General features: G+C 59.0%; 1 protein-coding gene across 1 annotated transcript; it reads right to left on the reverse strand.

Moving 5' to 3' along the window:
- Positions 1 to 4,243: 4,243 nt before the first annotated feature.
- LOC140000207 (uncharacterized) lies at positions 4,244 to 9,866 on the reverse strand. Its single transcript, XM_072030005.1, has 5 exons — positions 7,393 to 9,866; positions 6,792 to 6,862; positions 6,021 to 6,167; positions 5,066 to 5,139; positions 4,244 to 4,340 (listed from the first exon to the last, which is right to left on the reverse strand). Exons 1-5 carry the CDS (start codon positions 7,775 to 7,777, stop codon positions 4,244 to 4,246), a joined length of 774 nt encoding a protein of 257 aa, XP_071886106.1. The 5' UTR covers positions 7,778 to 9,866.
- Between the last annotated feature and the right edge of the window lie 18,048 nt (positions 9,867 to 27,914).

Here is a 27,914-nt window from a genome sequence, read left to right on the forward strand (position 1 = left end):
AAAACCCACTCCTTGCAGAGATCCCCAGGCATCCCCTGCAGAGCATGCCAGCCCCACTCGACTCTTCCCCAGGCCAGGAGGAGCAGGAGGGACAAAGGAATCCGTTGAAAGCTGCTGCTCAGCAATGTCCCAAATGCAGCCACCAGTCCTTCCCCACCTGCGCACCACAGGTCAAGTGGGGCACCTTCACAAGCTGGTTCCCTCACCACCTGCCTCCATCCCTTGGGAGGATTCACACACTCCAGGAATCTCCTGGACTCTTTCCTCTCGCTATTGTGCTTCCCCATGAGAGCAAGGGCTAGCAATCGTGACCCTGCTCCTAGCTGCTTGTAGGCTGTCTCATCTCCCTCTTCGTCCTGGTTGCGTGCTCTACAACAGGCTCCCACCTTCTGTCAGCCTTACTGCCCTTTCCCCTGACTCTTCCTCAGGGACACTCAACCCTTTCAGCGGCACTGCCCAGCTCCAGGCTGGGAGGCCATTCCCTGACACCACAGGCTACCCCGTCTCCTCTCCCTCGTTCCTATGGCTGCATTGCTCCTCCGCCCCGAAGCATTTCCCTGGAGCAGGGCAAGGCACGGGGGCCTCTGCCGCTGTCCCCCCAGCCCTAGCACACCCCCCACTGCCCTCACTCACCGCTGAGGATTTCATTCAGCTTCTCCTCGCTCTGGTCCTTGCAGTAGCGCGCAGCAAGACCTAGACACAGAGACCCCATCAGAGCCCCGCTCCCCAGCACGCTCCCAGCAGCGCAGCCCCTGGCCTGGCCAGCCAGGCTGTGCCCCCTCCTGCACCCTGGAGCAAGGGCCCAGTCGGGGGGCTCTGGGGGCAACAGGGCAGTGCCTGGGGCTGCCAAAGGCTGCCCCAAGAGGGACCCAGGGGCTGGGCTCACCAATGAATCTGACGGCCTCAAGTCGCACAAGGGTCTGAGTGGCCTTCAGGTAGGGCTGGCTCTGCTGCAGGTATTCTTCTACTCTGCCTCTGTCCTGCTGCAGCTGGAGAGAGAGAGAACGCAGGGTCACGGGGCTTGCACACCCTCTCCAGGGTCTCCTCCAGCATCCTGGGGGCAGGGAGGTCAGAGGGGCCTGCAGAAGAGCCCCCTGGGGCTCTGTGCTGGCAGGAAGGGAGCGAGGATGCGGCTGCAGGCAGCGGGCTCTGGCCGGGCGCGTTTGCCCAGCTGGGGCAAACCAAGTTGGGTCCTTACCAAGCACTCTCCAATCCTCCATGTCTGTTTTGTCTGGACGAATCGCTTGAGCTCCTTGCATCGCAGAAACTCTGCAGCCACAGCAAGAGCTTCCCCAGAGGCCTGCGGAGCAGCAGAGGTTGGGAGATGGCACCACAGCCTTGGGAAGGAGACCCTCTGTCCCCTCCTCTTGGCAGGGCTGCGAGCCTTTCCCAGCGCGTTATGGGAGGCTGTGGTGAGGGGCAGCGTGCACTGGGTTCAGTGGCCAAGGCAAGGCCACGGGACAGCCACCATCGGAGGCAGCTCATGCTGCCGGCCAGAGATCCCCCACAGCAACCCTGTGGCATCAGCACACCCTTGCCCACATAACTGCTCAGCTCTGAGATCTGTACCTTTGCTACGCTCTCACTCTGGTCTCTCATATGAATGTAGAGTGGGAGAAGGCTCCTGTGAACTGTCCTCTTCATTTTCTTCGTCCTTTGCCGCAGCACAGCTTCCACCACGGCTTGGAAGAGGCAGATGGAGTGCTCCCGCACCTGGCTGGACGCCTGGCAGGGAGGAGGACAGGAGGAATTTCAGCATTAGCGTGGCCGATGTGAAGGGAGCTCCCAGCACTGTGAGATGCTTCAGCGCTGGATCCTTCCCAGAGGAGCTGCTCAGGGGCAGCTGCAAGGCCTGGTGCCCGTGAAGGGCAACGCAATCGGTTGCCATCGCAGGCTGCCCGCCAGCCACCCCACTTTCGCCACCAGCCGCACCAGCCATGCCCAAGCAGAGCTCCCCAGCGCCTGGGCTGACGAGGAGACTGGGAAGGCCCTGCCTGAGTGCTGCCCACAGGGCCGGGCTGAAGGGCAGCCCTCGTTACAGGGGGCCCAGCTGAGGGCTCGGGCTCCCGCAGCACACTTACGTGGTCAAAGAGTGGCAGGAGCTTCTCAGCCAGCTGCAGAGCCGGGCCACTGGCCTCCCTCCTCTCCACATGAGCCATCACGTTTCTCAGCACAGGCAGGGCCTTCAGCACCACGTCTGTGTTGGTGTCCTGCAGGGCCTCCAGGATGTCTGGCAGCAGGACCTGAATTTCCCTTGCCTGTAGGAAAGACACCATTTCCCTTCCGTGAGGCAGTGAGAGACCACCCTGGGCAAAGGGCTCTGGTTCCTGAGCACCAGCCTCCTGCCTTGCTTCCTGGCAGCGGGGAGGGACGGGAGGGCAGAAGAGCAAAGCCCCAGGCTGCCAACATGGCTTTGCTTGACGATGGCCCGCTCACCTTCTTAGGGCTCTCTGACACGGTGCAGAGCCCTTTCAGAACCATCAAGCGCATCTCTGGGCTTGGGTGCCTCAGGTAGCTCAGGAGGTGCACTGGGTTAACAAAGTCCTCCTCAGAAATGTCATTCTGGGCCAGCATCTGCAAGAAAGAGCAGTGAGAGCCTGGCAGGGCCTGCAGGGCCCCCTGCAGCCTCTTCTTCTCCCACCTTTGGGCAGGGATGGGGCAGCGCCAGCTGGCACCAAAGAGGCACCAGGCGCGGGGAGCTACGGGGGCTTGCCGGCCCCAGGGACCATGTGTCCGTACGTCCTGCGGGAGCTGGCAATTTGGGGGTAGATGGGCACAGGGCTGTGCCTGTGTGCCTGAAGGGGCACACGTAGCCCTGCTGGGAGCAAGGTTTCATCTGGGAACTCACAGCCAAGCGACGGATGCACGTGTCTTCGGTGACTGCGGTGCACCAGTAGCGCAGCGGCAAGTCTTCCATCATGTCGTTCAAAACCCTCTTCAAGGTCTTCGGCATGGCCAGGATCACCTCCCACATGGCCAGGTCAGTGCTGCAAGCCCAGAAGACTCTGTCAGTGAGGCTGCCTCAGCCGCAGGGCCACAAACTGGGCCAGCCCCAGAGGACCCAGGCTGTCCTGCAGCCCCTGTGACTTGGGGAGCACTGAGGGCCCAGCCTGGGCAGGCAGGAGGGGGCTGAGCTGGTGTTCCCTGGGGGCAGGGGGACTCTGGGCTGCCTTGGACAGCTGGGCTGCTGCAGCCCTGGCTGGCCCAGTAGGGCTGGAACACATTGGTGGGAAGGAGGGCTGTGCTCCTTGGGGATGTCCTGCCCTTTGCCATTGGTGTGGCAAGCAGAGAGTCTCCAGGTGCATCTCCCGACGCGGAACAAGCCCTCAAGGATGTTAAGGCCAGGACCTGTCACGTGGCGGAGAGAACTGCAGCAAGTTCTTGGCTTCGTCCCTGGGCATCATGTTGGTCATCTGGAGAAGCAGGGAGTCCAGGCACTGCCGCGCCGATGCCGTGTGGATGCTGCCCAGGTTTCTCCTGATGCACTCCATGATCGTTGGCACCTTGGGGGACAAAGTGGGAATGGTGTTGCCAGCAGACCGCAGCCATTGCCACAGCTGCCACTCAAACTTTGGCCCCTTCCATTGCTCTCTGCTGGCTTCAGGTGGCTTCTGGAGCCCAAGAGACCCCGATGTGCGAGGGAGGCAGGGAGGGAGGCAGGGAAGGAGAGAGGAACCATGCCTGGAAGAGCTCAAGGGCAGGGCCATGGCCACAGGCCACTTACATCTGTCAGCCAGTAGTCAGGGACCTCCAAGGCTGCGTCCAGCACGCTGCAGGCCCCCTGCTTGTCATGGGTGCTGGAGTCTTGTAAAGCTTCCAGGGCTGTGAGGACGATGTCCAGCCTCTCATCAGGGAAGAGATGTCCTCCAAACCACTGTGGGAAGAAGGAGGAGCGAAGACATGCCTCACTGAGTGTCCCAAGGGTGCTGCTTAGCTGAGCAGCAAGAGCGGCTCTGGAGAGAGGGCCCTCGGGGGAAGGGGTGAGGATGGGGCATATGGGGCCAGAGTGCTGGCCCTGCAGGTAACCAGGGCTTGCTGGTGGCCAGGAGGGCTGGAGCTGCTGCCGGGACACAGGGGAGCAGCCTTCGCATAGCCCCAGCCTGGGGACAAGAGGAACCCTCTCAGCAGGGCGAGTGAGGCCGTGCCAGCCCCACCGGTTCTGGACCCCTTTGCTCACACGAGATGCCTGCTGATGCTGCGGACAAGATCCCCAGCAAGGCCAGAGCTCATTACCTTGGCAATTTCACACGGAGTTGATGGTATAGAAAATGGAGGTTTTGAATCCTTCGATATCATGCGGAGCAGCCCATAATTTTTCATGTCCTTTGTCTGTGAGCTTTCTAAACAGGGGGAAACACCAAAGAGTCAGTAGGGAAGCGCATCTTTGCCAACAAGCTTGCCAAATGGTGAAAAGCACTTTCACTAGGAATGGCTGAGGAGGGAGGCTCAGACCCACGGCGAGGAGAGTGGTGGGCAGGGATGTAAAGCACAAGGTGAGGAGTGCTGGGAGCAAGAGGGACCTCAGGGATGATGCAGAAGGAGGAGAAGCAATGGCGTTGGGTGCCGTGGGGGTAGCAGCGTGTCACAGACCCCCTTCTGCTCGGGGTCAGGATGTGCAGGAAGCCCCCTGACACCTGCCTTTAAGACGGCAGGGAGCAAACAGTCAGGGAGCATTCTGGAGGGCGTCACCATCCCTGGTGATGCACGGCTGGCTCTGCTGTTCACTCCTCGGGGAAGATGCCGTTTGGGAAGTGCTCATCGATCGATGGCTTAGACTGGGGGACACCACAAAACAGCGTGGTAGGTGATCTGGGGAGGGTTGGGAAGGACAGCAGCAGAGAACTGCTCCTGGACGGCAGGTGAGCGTCTAGCTTCTGCGGAAAACGATAGCCAGAATGCTGCGGGAAGCTGCTGTGAGGAGCAGAGGAGGCCAGGGAACCTGGCAGAATTCCGTGGGCAGCCTCCACCAAGCACAAAAGCAATCCTTCACAATACTCAGGAGAACAAGCAGACATACCAGGAGATGTCTGTGTGCGGACAGACGCTGCCCACCACACCTTCTTACCTCTTGTTTCCTCTAAGATTGTGAGGAAGCGATAAAGTGTATCCAAAGCTGCGTGTCTCATGGATATATCGCCACTGAAGAAAATGAAGAGGTGGCCCAGCAGCTGTCCCAGGATGGGGATGTAGAGCTCTCTGGAATCATTGTAGCTGTGCTTGTATTTTTCATAGTCATCTGAGTTCTGGGTGAGGAAGGGACGAGAGACAAAGGGCTTAGTGGAGGCAGAGCCAGCCCCTGAGATAGCAGGGCCTGGGGAGGGAAGAGCAGGGGCGAAGAAGGGACGAAGACCCTCGATTCACGGTTCTGAGGCACTCACGTGCATCGAGGCTTGCCTCACAGGCACCCCTGAGTGGCAGGATGCTCTGGGATGCAGGAAAGGGTGGAGGGTTCCTTGTGCCTTACCTCGCTCAAAAAATAACTGATGATGAAATCACCCAGCCTCTCAATCCTCCTCACAGCTCTCTCACACACAGCTGGGTTTTTGGAGAGGGCAAAGTCCAGCAGCGCCTGCGAGGAGAGAAGTTGCTGGGTTGACAGTGGTCTGCAAATGAGACCTGAGAGGATTCTTTGGAAATTCTTTGCAAATGCCAAACCTCCAAGATATTCTCCAACTCTGTGCTGAAACTGGTCTTTGGACAGTTGAGTACGAAGGCCACCAGCATGGTGTCCATGGCTTTCATAGTCTGCAGGGAGGACAGAAGAGCATCGAATTATTTCTGTGGCCCTCCTCACCCCCAGGAGCTGGCTCTGAGCCCCTCGGGAGTTCAGGGGTGGCTTTGGGGCTAAAAAGCCGCTGCCTGCAGACCTCCTGCAGCACAAGATCAGGTCGGGGAAGGGGCGAGGCTGGGAAAGCAAATCTGGGCCCCGGCCCTGCACTGGTCTCTGGTTGTGTCAGCACGGGGAAGCAAGGCAGCAGCTCAGCAGGACTGGGGGTGCCGGTACCTCACCCAGCACATACCTTGGTGTAGAGCGCTCCTTCTGTCTCTGGCATGTCCGACTTGGGAGGTAGAAAGAAGATGCTCTTGAAGCAAATGTTTAGGAGTCTCTCCTTTTCGCCACACAGTGCTGTTGGCACGGTCTTGCTGAAGAAGAGAGAGAGAGGAGCCTGTTGGACGCAGTGCCTCGAGGCTTATGAAGGAGGACACGGACCTTGGCCAGGCATCCCTGGGAGGGACGGGCAGCCTCCCTGCCAGCTTCAGGGCCACCAGGACATTGCCACCAGGGGCTGGGCACGCACCTGAGGAGGGCGACAGTCTCCATGGCCTTCTGCCGGAATGCTGTGCGCAAGCTGTCCATGGGCTCCTTTTCCAGCAGCGCCTGCAGAGCACAAGCAGGATGAGACCTTGGAGCCGCCGGCACCCAGCAGCAGCAGAGCCAGCGCTGCCCCAGCCCTCGCCTCCCAGGGGGCTGGTGCCGGGGGGCCTTGCCCCTTCCCCAACCCGCTGCGCATCCTCTCACCATGATGTTCTCCACCAGCTTATGTTTGCTGCAGAAGCCATGCAAGTTCAGCGGCACACCCTTCTTGGTGACACATCTGCACAGATCGCAGATTTTGCTGAGGAACAGCATCTTCTGCTCCTCGTCGTCCTGGCAGCCACAAAGACACCAACAGAGCATTAGGGGGACACCCACGGCCAGCAGGACCAAAGCCTTGAGGGGTCTGGGGCTGTGTGGGACCCCTGGAGGGCAGCGCCAGGAGCACAGCTGTGATGCAAGCGGCTGCCATTACCTTTTCTGTGCCTCTGACATACGCCCTGATGAATTCCACGGCTGAGTATTTGCACAGTTTCCATGCCTTACCTGGAAAGGAGGAAAGCAAAGAGTGCTGCAGAGAGGGGCTGAATGCAGGGGAGAGGAGAGGAAGGGCCCCAGCCCCAGAAGGCCGTGGGGAGGCCGCGGGGATGCCCAGAGGCTGCAGCAGCTCCGCTGGGAAGAGAGGCTGAGGGAGCTGGGCTTGTGGAGCCTGGAGAAGGCTGCGGGGGGACCTCGCTGCGGCCTCCCCGTGCCCAAAGGGGCCTCCAGGAAAGCTGGGGGGGGATCTTCATCATGGACTGCAGCGACAGGACAAGGGGTGACGGCCTTAACCTCAAAGAGGGCAGGTTTCTTTCGGACAGGCAGGGATTTCTCCCTGGCACAGCCTCCCCATGGGTGCCTCTCGCTGCCCGGCCCCACCGCAGGTGGATGGGATGGGATGGGATGGGATGGGATGGGATGGGATGGGATGGGATGGGATGGGATGGGATGGGATGGGATGGGATGGGATGGGATGGGGCCCCCCAGCTCTCTCCCACACTGGGCCCCCACCTTGTCTCACAGGGACCCTCACTTACCAGCATCCTCCAGCAACTGGGCCGTATTGGTGGGCTCTGACAGGGCCGTGTCCTCTGGCAGGCTGCGTTCCACATCCAGCAGGTCGTCCAGGCTCCCCTCGCTGTCCTCAGACAGGATGCTGTCCTCATCTGCGATGTAGCCTTCTTCCAGCAAGCTGTCCTCTGCTGGCCGGTTGCTGCCCTCAGAAGACCAGGTCTCCTGCCAGGCCAGCCTGGGCTGCCTGGGGGGCATGCCTCCCTCCTCATCCCATTCAGAAGCCTCCTCTGGAGTGGGAGAGCTCGTAAGGAGGAACTGGTGGCTCCTCCGCGTGGGTGTCAGCGGCATTGTGGGACTTGGACTGCGCTCAGGGTCTCCTTGAGGCTCCTGTGCTCCTTCCATATCCATCGCTGCCGTGCACCAACACTGAGGGTCCGAGCCACGGCTGCGCTCTTATAAAGCGGAGCCCTGGGGTGTCACCAAGTGACGTCACAATGGGTGCCACTGTGACACGCGCCTGGGCTGGGTGGGCCCCGCATGAGGGCAGGAAGGCTGTGCAGAGGGCCGCATCCAGCTGCGTGGCATTCGAGGCCAAATGCTGGGCGTCACGCTTAGAATCACAAAATATCCCCAGCTGGGAGGGACCCATAAGGATCATGGAGTCCAAAGTTTAAGTTGGGGGCTGGCCTGCCGGAGGGCAGGGAAGGGGAGAGGGACCTGGGGGTCCTGGTGGACCACGAGCCATCCCCTTGGGGCCAAGAAGGCCAACAGCATCCTGGGGTACCTTCTTTAAGGTACTTACGTTATATATGGAGTGGTAATTCGTGGAGAGATGCTGGTTGATATTAATAAAGAAGGGAGAGATGTGGGAGTGTGGCCATGGGGGTCGGCAAGCCCCGTGGTTGATGAGAACACACCCAGCACTGTTTACTTGCCTTTTCTACCTTTTATAGCTTTTATGCCTTTTCTACCTTTTAGAAATATTTGTTTTATAAATATTACAAAATTCAGATTGAGTTGAGACCTCATTTATAACAAATTGGTGACCCCGACGTGATCTTCTTGGACTTTGGATCTGTGACCGGCAAAGGGAGGCGCCCCACACAGTGGCCCTTGCCGATAGCGGTGCTAGAGTCCAACAAGATTTCGAACATAAGAAGCAAGTAAAGAACCAAGAACTCTTATTTTGTGACCCGTAATTCTAGATATGGGAGTCCAACAATTGTTAAAAACTGGTTTATAAATCTTGCAGGGAATATTGTGAAAGCATTCTCTTGTGGTTCAGTTGGCCTTGGCCAAATCTGAAAACAAGACACGGATTAATGATATTCAAAAGAAAATGAGGGATTGTGATATATGGAGTGGTAATTCGTGTGGAGAAAATGGTTGATATTAATAAAGAAGGGGGAGATTTGGGAGTGTGGCCATGGGGCTTGGAAAGCCCTGTGGTTGAGATAAAATTAGACTCTTAACGAGGAGGCCATCAGGAATGTAAAAGAGTTTAGAGGGAACCAAGAAGGGTGATTCAGGAGACTCCATGCAGGCTCGGGTTTCTTGTTCTCCAGCCAGTAAAAAAACGCTGCGCCACACAGCAGCTGGGAGAGTGAGAGGAGTGAGGAACGGCCTTGCAGGCGCCAAGGTCAGTGAAGAAGGAGGGGGAGAGGTGCTCCAGGCGCCGGAGCAGAAGTCCCCTGCGGCCTGTGGTGAGGACCCTGGTGAAGCAGGTTGTCTCCCTGCAGCCTCATGGAGTACCACGGTGGAGCAGGGTTCCACGCTGCAGCGCGTGGAGGAGACCACGGTGGAGCAGGTGGCCCTGCACCGATGGAGGCTGCGGCCTGTGGAAGACCCCTGCCGGAGCAGATTCCGGGCCGGACCTGTAGCCTGTGGAGAGGAGCCCACGCAGGAGCAGGGGGTCTGGCAGGAGCTGCTGCCCATGGGGGACCCAGGTTGGAGCAGTCTGCTCCTGAGGGATGGACCCCGTGCTACGGACCCATATCTGGAGCAGTTCTGGAAGAGCTGCTGCCTGTGGGAAGCCCACGCCGGATCAGTTCATCAAGGACTGCATCCCGTGGGAGGGATCCCACAGCACAGGGGGCGAGAGTGACCGAGAAGGAGCGGCAGAGAAGAAGCGCTGTAGACTGACCATAACCCCCGTTCCTTCGTTCCCCTGCACTGCTCGGGGGGAGGAGGTGGAAGAGGGTAGACGGGGGAGAAGGTGCTTTTGGCTTCTCTCCTTTGTTTCTCACTTCTCTAGCTTGTTAGTAATAAGCAATAAATCTTACCATCTCCCTATGCTGAGTCTGTTTTGTCCGTCACGATAATTACTGTGCCATCTCCTCGTCCTTATCTCAACCCTTGAGCCCTTTTCATCGTATTTTCTCCCCGTTCCTCTTTGAGGAGGGGTGAAGCTCGGCTGCCCACCCAAGTAAAACCACCACACTCTCTCAGAGAGGGGTAAGGATTTTTGCTCAGGACTTGGCAGGGCTGATAGATAGGGCTTTAAACTAGAGTCGAAGGAGGAAGGGGATAAAACCAGACACACCGCTGCTAAGCTGAGGGATGGTGCGCTAGAATCAGAGGGACGGTGTGCTAGTGAGGTCCTGCGGTCAGCTCCACAAGGCGCAGTGTGTAGGGAGGCGCATTTGAAGTGCTTCTACACAAACGCAGGCACTATGAGGAATCAAATGGATGAGCTAGAAGTCTTGGCCCTGTCCCACAGCTACGACATCATCGGCATAAGTGAAACCTGGTGGGATGAGTCCTGTGGCTGGTGTATGGTGGAATTTTCTCCCAACAGAGGCAAACAGCACCTCTGTAGCCCTGCCATGTCACACGACCTCGCTTCCAGTGGCCACACACTTTATTTTTCTGACACGTATTCAACTTGCTGTCGACCAAAACCCCCAGATCCCTTTCTGCAAGGCTGCTCTCCAGCCTCTTCTGCTGGCCCTAAGTGGAACCCTGGGGAACCCCACTAGGGACTGGTCAACAGCCTGATGCAACCCCATTTCTGTAACCCCTTGAGCCCAACCCATCAGCCAACTTTTCACCCTAAACCGCATGTATTTATCTAGCTGTACAATGGACATTTTGTCCAGAAGGATACTGAGAGAAACAGTACTGAAAACTTGATGGAAATCCAAAACCTGGCATCCCTTGCTCAACTAGACGGGTGATGTTGTCATAAAAGGAAATTAAGTTTGTTAAACAGGACTTTCCCCTCATGAACCTGGGTGGGCTGTGATCAACGACTGCGTTGTCTTTCCGGTGTTCTTCAGGAATGCCCAGAAGAGTTTCTCCGTATTTTTACTAGGCTCTGAAGAGAGACTGGCGGGTCTGTAATTATTGGGCTCTTCTTTCTTGCCCTTCTTGAAACCTGTCACAATGATTGCCAGCCTACAGTCAACTTGGACCTCTCTGGGCTCCCAAGACCATTGAAAAATAATTGAGAGAGGTCTCACAAGGACATTAGTCGGCCCTCTGAGAACCCTGGAATGAATCCCCTCAGGCCCCGTAGACTCATATGCATCCAGTGTGGGTTTGGCTAGGAGGTTTTTGTTACCGCACTCATGGCCCCCCAACTCTGGGCCCCTTGGGTCCCAGAGCCCATCATTGCTCTTGAAGACAGAGGCAAAAGAGACATTAAATGGCTCTGCTTCGCCTATGTCTGTGTTTGTGAGGTGACCATCCTCAGCAAGTAACGGACCAATGTTTCCTCTAGCCCTCCTTTAGCAGTTCACATCTTCAATACACATATTAATGTATATATCTGCGTTGTCGCCCACACTACTAGCCAGCTTCACCCCTGAGCTTTGCCTGCACCAATTTTCTCCTGACAGAGGCAAACAGCACCTCTGTAGCCCTGCCATGTCACACGACCTCGCTTCCAGTGGCCACACGCTTTCTTTTCCCACTTAAGCTCTAGAAGAAGATCCCTGCTCAGCCAAGCTGGCCTCCTGCCCCGCCTGCTTGACTTCCAACATTTTGGAATTGCCTGCTCCTGTGCTCTTAGGAGGTCGTGCTTAAAAAGATGGACCCCGATACCTTCCAAAACAGCTTCTCAGGGGATCTTCCGAACTAGTTCCCTGAGCAGCCTGAACTCTGCCCTCCCCGTGTCCAAAGTTCACAGAATTGGAGGGGTTGGAAGGGACCTCAAGAGATCATCGGGTCCAACCCCCCTGCCAAAAGCAGGCGTACTGGCAGTTTTCCTCCAATCGCCAAAGATTTTTAAATGTGAAGTGTCAATAGAGAGCTATTTGTGTTTGTATGTTCTTTCTTTGAAGTCTCTGATGTCTGGGGGTTTCAGAACAACTGCTAACAACTAGTAACTGTTATGACTTCTGAATGGGACACTATGCAAGCCCCTGATATCTGGCCAGGCGGCCAGGAGATTAAGGAGAAGAAAGAAGCTGAAGGATGGCTAGAAGACAAAACTTGCAGGGAACGCTGTGTAAGCTTTTGACATGCTGCCAAGGAGTACAAAGGGGAAGGACAAGAAAAAAAAACTGAGAGGAAGACTACGAGCCTTCAGCATGAAAGACCCCCAGAGACCCCCAGGGGGACCACCAGAGACTGATGCGCATGCTCCAGTAGGAGGGTTTGGATCCCGGAAGCTAATTATAATAACCCATTTTTTTTAGAAGTAGTAATGAATATGTATCAGCCTAGGAGCATAAAAATCAGCTGCTTGATGTAACTGGTGTGCGTCCTGGTGGAGCAGAGACTCCCGGCGCACCCAGCGCTGTTTGCTTACCTCTATTCCTTTAATAAATTGTAAACTTTGATTATAATCCTATTTTGAAGACTGAGCCATTTATAACACAAGCAACAGGTCTAGGATGGCACCTTTCCTTGTTGTCTCCCTCAGTAGCTGTACCAAGGAGTTGTCATCAAGGTGTGTGAGGAATCTCCTGGACCTGCTTGTATCAGCTGTGTGGTCTTCCCAGTTAACGTCTGGCAAGTTGAAGTCCCCCATCAGGACAAGGGCAGTTGAGCTAAGAGAGGTCTCTCTTAGTTGCTTAGCGAATAATTCATTGGTATCGCAAACACCCACTGCAACATCCAAGTGATTGCTTTCTCCCTTAATCCTTACCCAGAAGCTCTCGGCCACGTCCTTGTGCCAGCCCCTTGCCTCGCCTGCCCTGCCTATCCTTCCTGAAGAGCCCATACCCGTCCATCACAGCACACCAAGTCTCGCTTGTTCTGGGATGGAGCTGAAGCTTCCAGCTCCTCCTGCTTGTCCCTCATGCTGGGTGCATCGGTGCAGAAACATTCCAAATGTGCTCCAGTGTACCCAGCGTGGCATGGAGCAGGCCGAAGGATCTCGCTAGCGCACACTCCCTCCCATTTTGGTGTGCCACTTAGAAGATTCTGTCAGGACAGAACAATAATGGATGATGCTCAGAGGGCCTTACGGGGCAAGTGAGCTTTCCAGAAACACCTTTTACCCTGATCTCCTGGGAGGCAGCAGACTTCTCCATGGGTTGGGTCAGGCCGGCATATGCGGCCCTCTGTTCTGCTCAGAAGGGAGTCACGTATGACAGTAACCCTTCTCTTCTTCTTGATGGAGGTGGTCGTGATACTGGGGAAGGCTGACTTGCCCTAGAAAACCCCTCCAACCTGGATGGACCTTCATGCACATCATCGTTTGTGTGTCCATTACTTCCAGAGTCTGTTGTTTCAGGGCACCTGAAAGGAAGGTGAGGTAGGCAAGGAGGGGTTCACCTGCTGCCCCGAGCAGATCTAAACTTCCATCCCTTCGTCACTGAGATGCACTCCTTCTGCCTGATGGCCAGAGGGTAGGGGATCCTCCATTTCCTCTGCTGTGTCTGCCTGACGCATCTGTCCCAGGGCTGGCAGAGTACAGTTCAACCTTCTCCGACACCCTGGTGCTCCTCAGCCTGCCCACGTCCTCCCGAAGCTCTGCCAGGAGGCTGAGCAGTTCTTCTACCTGGGCGCACCTACCACAGGTGGACTCACAGGATGGGATGTCAGGAAGAATTTCTTCATGCAAAGGGTGGAACCGGCTGCCCAGGGCACTGCTGGAGTCCCAGGCCTGGAGCTATTAAAGAAATAGCTCCTTTAATAGCTCCTTGCACTTCTTGGTGCAGGTGTTAACGGAGCCAACTAGGAAAGGTGCCCTCCTAGACCTGTTGCTAGAAAACAGAGAGGGTCTGGTGGGAGATGTGGTGATTGGTGGCCGCCTCGGTCATAGCGACCATGAAGTGGTTGAGTTCAAAATTTACGGTGACAGAAGGAAAAGTGCCACCAAAACCTCATCCCTAGATATGGGGAAGGCGGACTTCAGGCTGCTCGGGGAACTAGTCAGCAAGGTCCCCTGGGAAGCTGCTCTTGAAGGCCTTGATGTCCACCAGTGCTGGTCACTCTTTAAGCGATGCCTCCTAGAAGCACAAGATCAGGCAATTCCTAAATATCGCAAGTCAGGCAGGCGGGGCAGGAGGCCGTCGTGGCTGACCAGGAACATTCTAATGGAGATTAGGCGGAAACAGAGAGTGTTTCGCTACTGGAAGGAGGGCCAGGTGACATGGAAAGAATACAGGGATGCTGTTCGTGTCTGTAGGAAGAAAATTCGTGTGGCTAAAGCACACCTAGAGTTGAAGCTGGCTGTGTCTGTGAGAGAAAATAAAAAGGGTTTTTTTAGATATGTGAATGGAAAAAGGAGAACTAAAGAATACATAGGGCCGCTCCTTGATAGGGAAGGTCTTCTCACAGACGATGACATAGGCAAAGCAGAGACGCTTAACGCCTTCTTTGCCTCTGTCTTCAATGCCGATGATGGGCTTCGGGACCCAGGGTGCCCCGAGCTGGAGGACCGGGACGGTGGGGATGACAAACTCCCAACCGACCCTGAACGTGTGCGGGATCTGCTACTCCACCTGGATCCCTACAAGTCCATGGGTCCGGATGGGATTCATCCCCGGGTGCTGAAGGAGCTGGCGGACGTCATCGCGGAACCTCTCTCAATTATTTTTCAACGATCCTGGGAGTCTGGAGAGGTCCCGGTAGACTGGAAGCTGGCAAATGTTGTGCCGATTTTCAAGAAGGGTCAGAAAGAAGACCCTAGCAATTACAGGCCTGTCAGTCTCACATCAGTGCCTGGTAAAATCATGGAGAAGATGGTTCTCGAACGTATTGAGGTGCACCTGGGGGACAATGCAGTCATTGGTCCCAGCCAGCATGGGTTTGTGAAGGGTAGGTCCTGCCTAACTAACCTGATTTCCTTTTATGATAAGATCACCCGTATGGTGGACCAAGGGAAACCAGCTGATGTGATTTTTTTGGACTTCAGCAAGGCTTTTGACACAGTTTCCCATAGGATCCTACTGGACAAAATGTCCACCATACAGCTAAATAAAAACATCATACGATGGGTGAGCAATTGGCTAACGGGCAGGGCCCGAAGGGTTATGGTGAATGGCGCTGCGTCAGGCTGGCGGGCGGTCACCAGTGGGGTCCCTCAAGGCTCCATTTTAGGGCCGGTACTTTTCAATATTTTTATAAACGATCTGGATGTAGGAATAGAAGGCATTTTGAGCAAGTTTGCTGATGACACCAAACTTGGAGGAGTTGTGGACTCTGTTGAGGGTGGAAAGGCCTTGCAGAGGGATCTGGATAGGTTGGAGAGCTGGGCGATCACCAACCGCATGAAGTTCAATAAGAGCAAGTGCCGGGTCCTGCACCTGGGACGGGGAAACCCTGGCTGCACGTACAGACTGGGCGACGAGACGCTGGAGAGCAGCCTAGAAGAGAGGGATCTGGGGGTCGTGGTAGACAACAAGTTGAATATGAGCCGGCAGTGTGCCCTGGCAGCCAGGAGGGCCAACCGTGTCCTGGGGTGCATCAAGCACGGCATCGCTAGTAGGTCAAGGGAGGTGATTGTCCCGCTCTACTCTGCGCTGGTGCGGCCTCCCCTCGAGTACTGTGTGCAGTTCTGGGCACCACAGTATAAAAAGGACATGAAACTGTTGGAGAGTGTCCAGAGGAGGGCTACGAAGATGGTGAAAGGCCTGGAGGGGAAGACGTACGAGGAACGGCTGAGGGCACTGGGCCTGTTCAGCCTGGAGAAGAGGAGGCTGAGGGGAGACCTCATCGCAGTCTACAACTTCCTCGTAAGGGGGTGTCGAGAGGCAGGAGACCTTTTCTCCATTAACACCAGCAACAGGACCCGTGGGAACGGAGTTAAGCTGAGGCAGGGGAAGTTTAGGCTGGACATCAGGAAGGGGTTCTTCACAGAGAGAGTGGTTGCACACTGGAACAGGCTCCCCAGGGAAGTGGTCACTGCACCGAGCCTGACTCAATTTAAGAAGAGATTGGACTGTGCACTTAGTCACATGGTCTGAACTTTTGGGTAGACCTGTGCAGTGTCAAGAGTTGGACTTGATGATCCTTAAGGGTCCCTTCCAACTCAGGATATTCTATGATTCTATGAAATGCGTGGACTTGGCGCTAAGGGCCGTGGTTTTGTGGTGGGCCTGGTGGTGTTAGCTGACGCTTGGACTTGAGCTGAAGGCCCTTTTCCAAGCGCAAGGGTTCTGTGACTCTTTCACTGGTTGAGTAGGCGCCATGCAGTCACCGGGCCCAGGGAAAAGACGTCCTTGGTGGCCTCCAAGTTAGCTCAGCGTCATGGCACCGAGTCACTGTGAAGGAGCTGCTGGAATAACGAGACAACAACCTAGTTCTATTAAAATATATATTGCTCTTTTGAGGACTGCTGCGGGGCTAGCGGCACCACAGCAGTGGAAATCTCCGTCCTGACATTGCCTTATGCCTTGACGTCAGGATCAGGGTGGTTTGAACTGCCAGGGAACAGACCATGGGTTCCGGGTCGTTCTCTGAAGGCCGGAGGACTGCAAAAGAAAGAAGAGCAGAGATGAAAACCCACTCCTTGCAGAGATCCCCAGGCATCCCCTGCAGAGCATGCCAGCCCCACTCGACTCTTCCCCAGGCCAGGAGGAGCAGGAGGGACAAAGGAATCCGTTGAAAGCTGCTGCTCAGCAATGTCCCAAATGCAGCCACCAGTCCTTCCCCACCTGCGCACCACAGGTCAAGTGGGGCACCTTCACAAGCTGGTTCCCTCACCACCTGCCTCCATCCCTTGGGAGGATTCACACACTCCAGGAATCTCCTGGACTCTTTCCTCTCGCTATTGTGCTTCCCCATGAGAGCAAGGGCTAGCAATCGTGACCCTGCTCCTAGCTGCTTGTAGGCTGTCTCATCTCCCTCTTCGTCCTGGTTGCGTGCTCTACAACAGGCTCCCACCTTCTGTCAGCCTTACTGCCCTTTCCCCTGACTCTTCCTCAGGGACACTCAACCCTTTCAGCGGCACTGCCCAGCTCCAGGCTGGGAGGCCATTCCCTGACACCACAGGCTACCCCGTCTCCTCTCCCTCGTTCCTATGGCTGCATTGCTCCTCCGCCCCGAAGCATTTCCCTGGAGCAGGGCAAGGCACGGGGGCCTCTGCCGCTGTCCCCCCAGCCCTAGCACACCCCCCACTGCCCTCACTCACCGCTGAGGATTTCATTCAGCTTCTCCTCGCTCTGGTCCTTGCAGTAGCGCGCAGCAAGACCTAGACACAGAGATCCCATCAGAGCCCCGCTCCCCAGCACGCTCCCAGCAGCGCAGCCCCTGGCCTGGCCAGCCAGGCTGTGCCCCCTCCTGCACCCTGGAGCAAGGGCCCAGTCGGGGGGCTCTGGGGGCAACAGGGCAGTGCCTGGGGCTGCCAAAGGCTGCCCCAAGAGGGACCCAGGGGCTGGGCTCACCAATGAATCTGACGGCCTCAAGTCGCACAAGGGTCTGAGTGGCCTTCAGGTAGGGCTGGCTCTGCTGCAGGTATTCTTCTACTCTGCCTCTGTCCTGCTGCAGCTGGAGAGAGAGAGAACGCAGGGTCACGGGGCTTGCACACCCTCTCCAGGGTCTCCTCCAGCATCCTGGGGGCAGGGAGGGCAGAGGGGCCTGCAGAAGAGCCCCCTGGGGCTCTGTGCTGGCAGGAAGGGAGCGAGGATGCGGCTGCAGGCAGCGGGCTCTGGCCGGGCGCGTTTGCCCAGCTGGGGCAAACCAAGTTGGGTCCTTACCAAGCACTCTCCAATCCTCCATGTCTGTTTTGTCTGGACGAATCGCTTGAGCTCCTTGCATCGCAGAAACTCTGCAGCCACAGCAAGAGCTTCCCCAGAGGCCTGCGGAGCAGCAGAGGTTGGGAGATGGCAGCACAGCCTTGGGAAGGAGACCCTCTGTCCCCTCCTCTTGGCAGGGCTGCGAGCCTTTCCCAGCGCGTTATGGGAGGCTGTGGTGGGGGGCAGCGTGCACTGGGTTCAGTGGCCAAGGCAAGGCCACGGGACAGCCACCATCGGAGGCAGCTCATGCTGCCGGCCAGAGATCCCCCACAGCAACCCTGTGGCATCAGCACACCCTTGCCCACATAACTGCTCAGCTCTGAGATCTGTACCTTTGCTACGCTCTCACTCTGGTCTCTCATATGAACGTAGAGTGGGAGAAGGCTCCTGTGAACTGTCCTCTTCATTTTCTTCGTCCTTTGCCGCAGCACAGCCTCCACCACGGCTTGGAAGAGGCAGATGGAGTGCTCCTGCACCTGGCTGGACGCCTGGCAGGGAGGAGGACAGGAGGAATTTCAGCATTAGCGTGGCCGATGTGAAGGGAGCTCCCAGCACTGTGAGATGCTTCAGCGCTGGATCCTTCCCAGAGGAGCTGCTCAGGGGCAGCTGCAAGGCCTGGTGCCCGTGAAGGGCAACACAATCGGTTGCCATCGCAGGCTGCCCGCCAGCCACCCCACTTTCGCCACCAGCCGCACCAGCCATGCCCAAGCAGAGCTCCCCAGTGTTATAAGTTGCCCCCTTAATTAATTTTCAGAGAGCATTGCATTAATAATAGAAAGGAAGTTATTGAGTAAGCAACAGCAAGCAAAACAGCGCTGGGCGGCAACGGAGTCTCGGCTCCACCAACGGCACGCACCTCACCCCCCCCCAGGGTCCCTTTTTATATCTTGGTAATTCCGGGATTACGCAGCACATCCTGGTATATTCTGCGACTGTGCGCACTGTTGCTAGGGGGTCGTCTCTGTCCCTCTGGTGGTCGTGAAGATGAAGGCCGTAGTCTTCCTCGGCGTTGTGGTTCAACTTCTTTTTTTAGTTGGTCATGTTGGCCCAGCGTGAGACAGGAAGGCAGGATGTTGATACACTAGTTTAACAACTTATCAGGAGATGGTTACATGAGCTTTGCAGCAGGGTCTTTGAACGAAAGAGGCAACTGAGATGCAGAAGGAGAGAAGGGGAGGGGGTTCTCTTTTTTGTTACATTAAGCAAAAGAATTTTCATAGTGTCTAGCCAAGTATTATACAGCTCCTTACTTCAGCAGGGATCTTTTGCAACTCCTGCTCCTCAAACAGAACTCCTTGTTTTTATAATACAAAAGACAATGAACAAACATTTATTGTGTATTACATGGTGAGGCCGCCCCTCAGGTGCTGTGCTCAGCTTTGGGCCCCTCAGTACCAGAAGGACATCGAGGCCCTGGAGTGTGCCCAGAGCAGGGCTACAAAGCTGGGGAAGGGCCTGGGGCACAAGTCCTGTGAGGAGCGGCTGAGGGAGCTGGGGGTGGTTGGTCTGCGGAAGTGGAGGCTCAGGGGAGACCTCATTGTACTCTACAACTTCCTGAAGGGAGGTTGTGATGAGGAGGGGGTCAGCCTCTTTTCTCAGATAACTAATGATAGGACTTGAGGAAATGGCCACAAGTTGTGCCTGGGGAGATGGGGGACATGGGGATGGGGATGGGGACTTGGGGGCGGGGATGGGGACATGGGGACAGGGATGGGGACATTGGGATGGGGACATTGGGGTGGGGACATTGGGGTGGGGACATTGGGATGGGATGGGGACATTGGGGTGGGGATGGGGACATGGGGATGGGGACATTGGGGTGGGGACATTGGGGTGGGGACATTGGGATGGGATGGGGACATTGGGGTGGGGATGGGGACATGGGGATGGGGACATTGGGGTGGGGACATTGGGATGGGGATGGGGACATTGGGGTGGGGATGGGGACATGGGGATGGGGACATTGGGGTGGGGACATTGGGATGGGGATGGGGACATTGGGGTGGGGATGGGGACATGGGGATGGGGACATTGGGGTGGAGACATGGGGATGGCACCGTGAGCACGGGGAGGTGGCCGAGGATGTGGGGCTGGGGACGTGGTGGGGACACGGAGGGGGACCTGGGGATCCAGGTGGGGACATGGGGACGTGGGGGGGGACATGGGGACACGGGGGGGGTCCCGGCGCCCCCCGACCCCCCCGCCCCGTGCAGTGCAGCTCGCCCCTGCCCGGTCTGCGCACCCAGGACATCTGCTGCCGGGGGGCCGGTGTGGCCTGGGGGGTGCACGAGTGCCAGCCCTGCGACGCCGACCCCCGTAAGGCAGCGGGGTTTTTTTTGGGGTTATGGGGTTGGGGGGGGTTCTGCGGTGTGTGGGGGGGGCTCACTTTGTCCCCCCCTCCCCCCCCCCCATTTGCAGCGAACCCCCCCGCCGTGGGGCAGCACCCCTGCCCCAAAGGTTTCCGCCGCGCCAACGGCTCCTGCGTGGGTGAGTTTGGGGAGATTTATTTTTGGGGGGGTTAAAAGGGGATGGGGGGGGTTTTGGGGTGCTGACCCCCACCCTGTGTGTGTGCGTCCCCCCCCCAGATGTGGATGAGTGCCAGGAGGGGGGGTTCTGCAAGAACGGGCTCTGCACCAACACCCGGGGCAGCTTCGCCTGCCTCTGCCACGAGGGCTTCATCCTGGACTCGTCCCGGAGCAGCTGCATCTGTGGGATCGGGATGGGATTGGGGGTGGGGTTGGGGGTGGGGTTGGGGTTGGGATTATGGGTAGGGTTGGGGTTGGGATTGGGATTGGGATTGGGATTGGGATTGGGGTTGGGGTTGGGGTTGGGGCTGGGATTGGGGTTGGGGTTGGGATTGGGATTGGGGTTGGGATCGGGATGGGATTGGGGGTGGGATTGGGATTGGGATTGGGGGTGAGGTTGGGGTTGGGGTTGAGATTGGGGTTGGGGTTGGGGGTGGGATTGGGGATGAGGTTGGGGTTGGGATTATGGGTGGGGTTGGGATTGGGATTGGGATTGGGGTTGGGGCTGGGGTTGGGGTTGGGATTGGGATTGGGATTGGGATTGGGATTGGGATTGGGGTTGGGGCAGGGGCTGGGGCTGGGGCTGGGATTGGGATTGGAATTGGAATTGGGGTTGGGGTTGAGGTCGGGGCAAGGCCTGGAATTGTGGTAGGGATTGGGATTGGGGTTGGAATTGGGATTAGGGTTGGGATTGGGATTGTGGTTGGGATGTGGATGGGGATGGGGTGAGGAGGGAGTAGGGGTTGGGATTGGAGTTGGAGTTGGGATTGGGAGGGGATGGGGATGGGATGGGGATGGGGGTGGTCTGAAATGGAATAGGGATTGGGATTGGGATTGGGATTGGGATTGGGAGGGGATAGGGAAGGGAAGAGGAAGGGGAAAGGATTGGGGTGGGATGGGGATGGAGTAGGATGAGGTGGGATTGGGATGGGAACAGGATGAAATGGGATTGGGGTTAGGACCAGGACTAGGACTGGGATTGGGATTGGGATTGGGATTGGGATTGGGATTGGGGTTTTGGGGTTGGGATTGGAATTGGGGTTGGGATTGGAATTGGGGTTGGGATTGGGATTGGGGTTAGGACCAGGACTAGGACTGGGATTGGGATTGGGATTGGGATTAGGGTGACCGGTACCACCCCCCCGCCCCCCCCCCCCCCCAGCCCACCAGGTGATCTCGGAGGCGCGGGGGCCATGTTACCGGGTGCTGCGGGAGGGGCGCTGCGCGCTGCCCACCCTGCGCAACATCACCCGCCAGATCTGCTGCTGCAGCCGCGTGGGCAAGGCCTGGGGGCCGGCGTGCCAGCGCTGCCCCCCCTTCGGCTCCGGTGAGCCCCCCCGGGACCCCCCCAACCCCTTGGGATCCCCCCAAAAAAAACCCTTTAGGGCGGACCCCCCCCAAAAAAAACAAAAACCCTTTGGGGAGCCTCCGTTTCATGGGATTTGCACCCAAAGCCACGGGCTCACCCTTTGGAGGGGGGTTTTTTTTGGGGGAGGGGGGTAATTTTTTTTGGGGGGGGGTCCATTTTGACACCCCCTCCCCCCCCTTCAATTGCAGAGGGGTTCAAGGAGATCTGCCCCGCCGGCCCCGGCTACCACTACTCGGCCTCCGACCTGCACTACAACACCCGCTACCTGGGCCAGGACCTGCCCCGTGTCCCCCTGGGGCGTCCCCGTGTCCCCTCCCCAGCTGGGACCGCCGCCCGTGAGCCCCTTGTCCCCCCCGCTTTGTCCCCCCCCACCCCTCCCGGCTGCCAGGACCCCCCCTCACCCCATTGCTCTGCCCCACAGCTCGCTGGCGCCCCGGTCGGCCGCCCCCCAGCAGGTCACCGCCTGTCCCCGAGGTGCCACCGCGGGTCCCCAAGGTGCCACAACGCGTCCCTGAGGTGCCACCACGCGTCCCACACGTGCCACCGCGTGTCCCCGAGGTGCCACCACGGGTCCCCGATGTGCCACCACGTGTCCCCGAGGTGCCACAACGCATCCCCGAGGTACCACCACGTGTCCCCGAGGTGTCACCACATGTCCCTGATGTGCCACCACGTGTCCCTGAGGCACCACCGCATGTCCCTGAGGTGCCACATGTCCCCAAGGTTCCACAGCGGGTCCCTGAGGCGCCACAACGTGTCCCCGAGGTGCCACCAGACGTCCCCGAGGTGCCACAACGCGTCCCCGAGGTGCCACCGCGCATCCCCGAGGTGCCACCACCAGCCCCCGAGGTTGTCATCGTGCCTCGACCCACCCTGGGGCTGCTGGGACCCCTCCCCACGCCACCCGGCCCGGAGGGTCCGGCACCAGGTAGGGCTGGGGCACTTGTGCACGGCTGCACACGTGTGTGCACCGTTGCACGCATGCATGGTTGCAGATGTGCGCAGGGTTGCACTGTGTGCAGCTGTGTGCGTGCATTTTATTTTATTTTTTGCACGTGTGGTTACGCTCTGCGCCGTTGCACATACACATCTCAGCACAGGCGTGCAAGGTCACACGTGTGTGCATGTGGCTGTGCACTTGTGCATGGTTGCATGCTTGCATGGCTGCATGTGTGCAGTTGCATGTGCACGTGTGCTCAGTTACATGTGCAAGCAGTTACGTGTGCAATTTGCATTTATTCAGTCTCATTTGTGCACAGTTATAGGCGTGCACAGTTACACACGTGCGTGTTACACGTGTGCACACCATTGCAGGCTTGCCCAGCTGCATGCAGCTGCAGTAGCACGTGTGCATCTCATGCATGCACAGCTAAATATATTGTGCACGTGTGCACGGTTTGCATGCATGACTATTTGCACACGTGTGCACGGCTACATGCATGCCTGCTTACACACGTGTGCACAATGCCTACTTACACACGCCTACACGTGTGCATGTGTCCTGTATGCCTATTTGCACACATGTCCACAGTTGCATGCATGCTTGATTGCACACACGTGCACAGTGTGCATGCGTGCATGTTTGCACAGGTGTGCACAGCTGCACGCCTGCCCGTTTGCACACACATGTGTTACTCACGTGTGCCCGCTTGCAGCCGCCGGCAGCGTGTGCGAGCGGAACCCGCGGATCTGCGGCCCCGGGCGCTGCGTCCCGCGCCAGGGCGGCTACACCTGCCTGTGCCACCCCGGCTTCTGGCTCAGCACCCAGGGCACCCACTGCATCGGTGAGCGGCGCCCGGCCCCTCCCTGGGCACCCATGTCCCCGTGCACCCACCTCCCCCTGCACTCATTTCCCCGTGCGCCCATTTCCCTGTGCACCCACCTCCCTGTGCACCTGTTTCCCCATGCACCCACCTCCCCATGCACTCACCCGTTTCCCCGTGCACCTATTTCCCCGTGCAGCCACCCATTTCCTCATGCACCCATTTCCTCACGCACCCATTTCCTTCTGCACCCATTTCCCCATGCGCCCACCTCCCCATGTACCCACCCATTTCTCCGTGCACCCATTTCCCCATCTATCCACTTCCTTGTGCACCCACCTCCCCGTGCACCCACCTCTCCAAGCCCCAATTTCCCCCTGCCCCCATTTCCCCATGCACCCGTTTCCCCACGCACCCACCCATCTCTCCATGCCCCCACCTCCCCGTGCCCCCATTTCCCCCTGCCCCCATTTCCCCGCGCACCCACCTCCCCACTCCCCTCTCCCCCTTCCCTCCCACCCACCTCTCCATCCGTCCCCGCTCCTGTCCGTCCGTCTGTCCCCATTGCCGTCCGTCCCCCCGCCTGCCCAGACGTGGACGAGTGCCGGCGCAGCCCCCGGCCCTGCGCCCCCGGCCGCTGCGAGAACACGGTGGGGAGCTTCCGCTGCGTCTGCGGCCCCGGCTACCGGCCCGGCCCCGGCGGCACCGACTGCCAAGGTCAGCAGGGACGGGGGGGGGACAGAGGGGGACAATGGGGACAACGGGGATGGGGCTGAGGTGGCCGTGTCCCCGTAGATGTGGATGAATGCGCCCAGAGCCCCTCGCCCTGCGCCCAGAGCCGCTGCGAGAACTTGCCCGGTGGCTACCGCTGCGTCTGCCCGGCCGGCTACCAGGCCAGCACGCCCACGGGACAGTGCCAGGGTGAGCGGGGACACGGGGGTGTGGGGACACCGGGCTGTGGGGACACTGGGTGTGGGGACACCGGGGTGTGGGGACACCAAGGGTATGGGGACACCAAGGGTATGGGGACACCATCTGCGTGTTCAACACCCATGGGGTCATCGTTCATGGGGTCACCATCCATTGGGTCAGCAGCCATGGGGTCACCATGCCATAGTGTTGCCAGCCACGGGGTTAAACATCCATGGTGAACCCATCCATAACCTCCCAATACGTGGTGTCCCCATGCGTGGTGTCCCCATGCGTGGTGTCCCCATCCATGGAGTCCCCATCCATGGTGAACCCATCCATAACCTCCCAATACGTGGTGTCCCCATCTGTGGTGTCCCCATGCGTGGTGTCCCCGTCCGTGGTGCCACCACCCACGCCCTCCCCGCGGTGCCACCACCGCCGCCCCCTCTCCGTGCCGCGCAGACATCGACGAGTGCGAGAACCACCTGGCCTGCCCCGGCCAGGAGTGCGCCAACACGCCGGGCTCCTTCCAGTGCCGGCCGTGCCGCGACGGCTTCGAGCTGCACCATGGGCGCTGCGCAGGTACCCGCGTCCCCCCACGTCCCCCCTGTCCCCCCGAGGGGGGGGCCAACCCTTAATTGTGCCACCCCCTAGACGTGGACGAGTGCGCCACGGGCTCGCCCTGCGGTCCCCACGGCCGCTGCAGTAACACCGAGGGCTCCTTCCACTGCCAGTGCCGGCGCGGATACCGGGTGGGTGCCGGCGGCGCGCCATGCGCGGGTGAGTGGTGGGGGCGGCGTGGGGATGGTGCCGTGTCCCCCCCACACCCGACGGCCCCCCCACGGCCCCCATCTGCCCACAGATGTCAACGAGTGCCTGGAGGGCGACTTCTGCTTCCCCCACGGCGAGTGCCTCAACACCGAGGGCTCCTACAGCTGCCTCTGCGCCCAGGGCTATGCCAGCACCCCCGAGGGCACCGCATGCGTTGGTCAGAGCCCGGCATGGTCCCGGTCCCTGTCCCTGTCCCTGTCCCTGTCCCCGTCCCCATACCCATCCCGGTCCCATTGCAGTCCCCATTCTCATTGTGGTTTCTATTCCAGTTGCGGTTTTTTAGTCCCAGTTAATCTACTCAGTCCCATCCCCGTGCCTATCCATGTCCCCATCCAATCCCAATCCTATCCCCATCCCAATCCCATCCCCATCCTATCCCATCCCAATGTCTCTCCCTGTCCCCATCCCATCCCACCCCAATCCCAACCCCCATCCCATCTCTGTCTCCATCCCATCCCCATTCCCACCCCAGTCCCCATCCCCATCCCAATCCCATCCCCATCCCACCCCAATCCCATCCCCATCCTACCCTTTTTCCACCCCAATCCCAATCCCACCCCAATCCCATCCCATCCCTTTTCCACCCCATCCCCATTTCCATCCCAATCCCAATCCCACCCCAGTCCCATCCCATCCCACCCCACCCCTCCACCGCCCACCCACGCATCCGGGTACCACGGGGTGCCACCAGCCCCTTGTGTCCCCCTCTTTCCCCGTATCCCCCCTGCCCCCGTGTCCCCCCCCTGTACCCACGTCCACCCCGTGCCCATGTCCCCCCCGTCCTCACCCCGTGTCCCCCCCCAGACGTGGACGAGTGCCAGCGCGGGGACGTGTGCCGGGGCGGCCGCTGCGCCAACACCGACGGCGCCTTCGAGTGCCACTGCCCCGCCGGCTTCCGCACCGACGCCGAGCGGGCCCAGTGCCACGGTGAGGGGCTGGGGGGTTGGGGGGGGGGGATTTTGGGTGCCCCCCACCCTGGGGCTGGCGGCGAGGGTGGCCCTGTCCCCGCAGATGTGGACGAGTGCCAGGAGCACGGGGCCGAGTTGTGTGGGGCTGAGCGCTGCGAGAACTTGCCCGGATCCTACCGCTGCGTGCCCGCCTGCCAGCACGGCTACCGGCCCCGGGACGGCGGGGGGTGTGAGGGTGAGCGGGGATTGGGATTGGGATTGGGATTGGGATTGGGGTTGGGGTTGGGGTTGGGGTTGGGGTTGGGATTGGGATTGGGATTGGGATTGGGATTGGGGTTGGGGTTGGGGTTGGGGTTGGGATTGGGATTGGGATTGGGATTGGGATTGGGATTGGGGTTGGGGTTGGGGTTGGGGTTGGGGTTGGGGTTGGGGATGGAGATAGAGACCAATAGTGGATGGGTTTAGGGACTGGGACTAGGATGGGGATGGGAGGGGATGGGATTGGGGTGGGATTGGGAGGGGGATGGGAGGGGATTGGGGTGGGGATGGGAGGGGATTGGGATGGGATTGGGATGGGATTGGGATGGGATGGGGATGGGGATGGGAGGAGATTGGGGTGGGGATGGGATGGGGATGGGGATTGGGATTGGGGTTGGGGTTGGGATTGGGGTGGGGATGGAGATAGAGACCGATAGTGGATGGGTTTAGGGACTGGGACTAGGATGGGGATGGGAGGGGGTGGGATTGGGGTGGGATTGGGGTGGGGATGGGATGGGGATGGGATGGGGATGGGAGGGGATGGGATTGGGGTGGGATTGGGATGGGGATGGGATGGGGATGGGATGGGGATGGGATTGGGATTGGGGTGGGGATGGAAATGGAGACTAATAATGGATGAAAATAGGGACTGGGACTGGGACTGGGACTGGGACTGGGACTGGGACTGGGACTGGGACTGGGATGGGGATGGGGATGGGAGGGGATGGGAGGGGATTGGGGTGGGGATGGGAGGGGATGGGATTGGGGTGAGATTGGGATGGGGATGGGAGGGGGATGGGAGGGGATTGGGGTGGGGATGGGATGGGTTGGGATGGGATGGGATGGGATGGGGATGGGATTGGGGTGGGGATGGAAATGGAGACTAATAATGGATGAAAATAGGGACTGGGACTGGGACTGGGACTGGGACTGGGACTGAGACTGGGACTGGGACTGGGACTGGGACTGCGACTGCGACTGGGACTGAGACTGGGACTGAGACTGGGACTGGGACTGGGACTGGGACTGGGACTGGGATGGGGATGGAATGGGTTTGGAATGGGGATGGGGGTGGGATTGGAACAGGATTGGGATGGGGATGGAGATGGAGACCAATAATGGATGAAAATAGGGGGTGGGATTGGGATGGGATTAGGGTGAGATTGGGATGGGGTTGGGGATGGGATGGGAATGGAGACAGGTCCAGGGACCAGAACGGGACGAGGATGGGGACTGGGACAGGGATGGGAACCCGCACACAGGGCTGTGATGCGCACGGGGCTCATCCTGCCCGGGGCCGTGGTCCCCATCATCCCCCACCCCACCTTGTCCCCCCCCCATGCTTGGGGTCCCCCCGGTGTCCCCGCAGATGTGGACGAGTGCCAGGAGCATGGGGCCGAGTTGTGTGGGGCCGAGCGCTGCGAGAACCTGCCCGGATCCTACCGCTGCGTGCCCCCCTGCCAGCCCGGCTACCGGCCCCGGGACGGCGGGGGGTGTGAGGGTACGGGGCCATAGGGACGGGGACAGGGCCATGGGGATGGGGATGGGGCCATGGGGACGGGGATGAAGCCATGGGGATGGGGACGGGGCCATGGGGATGGGGATGGGGCCATGGGGACGGGGATGAGGCCATGGGGATGGGGATGGGGCCATGGGGATGGGGATGGGGCCATGGGAACGGGGATGGGGCCATGGGGATGGGGATGGGGCCATGGGGATGGGGACAGGGCCATGGGGACGGGGATGGGGCCATGGGGACGGGGATGGGGCCATGGGGACAGGGACTGGGGCACGGGGATGGGGATGGGGGTACGGAGAGGCTGAGGGGACCCTGAGGGGCCATGGCATG

This window comes from Anas platyrhynchos, chromosome 33 (genome assembly GCF_047663525.1).
Source record: "Anas platyrhynchos isolate ZD024472 breed Pekin duck chromosome 33, IASCAAS_PekinDuck_T2T, whole genome shotgun sequence".
Lineage (NCBI taxonomy): Eukaryota > Metazoa > Chordata > Aves > Anseriformes > Anatidae > Anas > Anas platyrhynchos.

What these genes read in the sequence shown, in the direction of transcription:
- LOC140000207 (XM_072030005.1), bottom strand. Translation starts at nt 7,777, where the DNA reads ATGGATATGGAAGGAGCACAGGAGCCTCAAGGAGACCCTGAGCGCAGT. An exon ending in CCAGTTGCTGGAGGATGCTG is followed by an intron (nt 6,863 to 7,392) that starts GTAAGTGAGGGT and finishes CCTCCTTTCCAG; the next exon opens with GTAAGGCATGGAAACTGTGC. An exon ending in AAGGAGCGCTCTACACCAAG is followed by an intron (nt 5,140 to 6,020) that starts GTATGTGCTGGG and finishes CATTTTCTTCAG; the next exon opens with TGGCGATATATCCATGAGAC.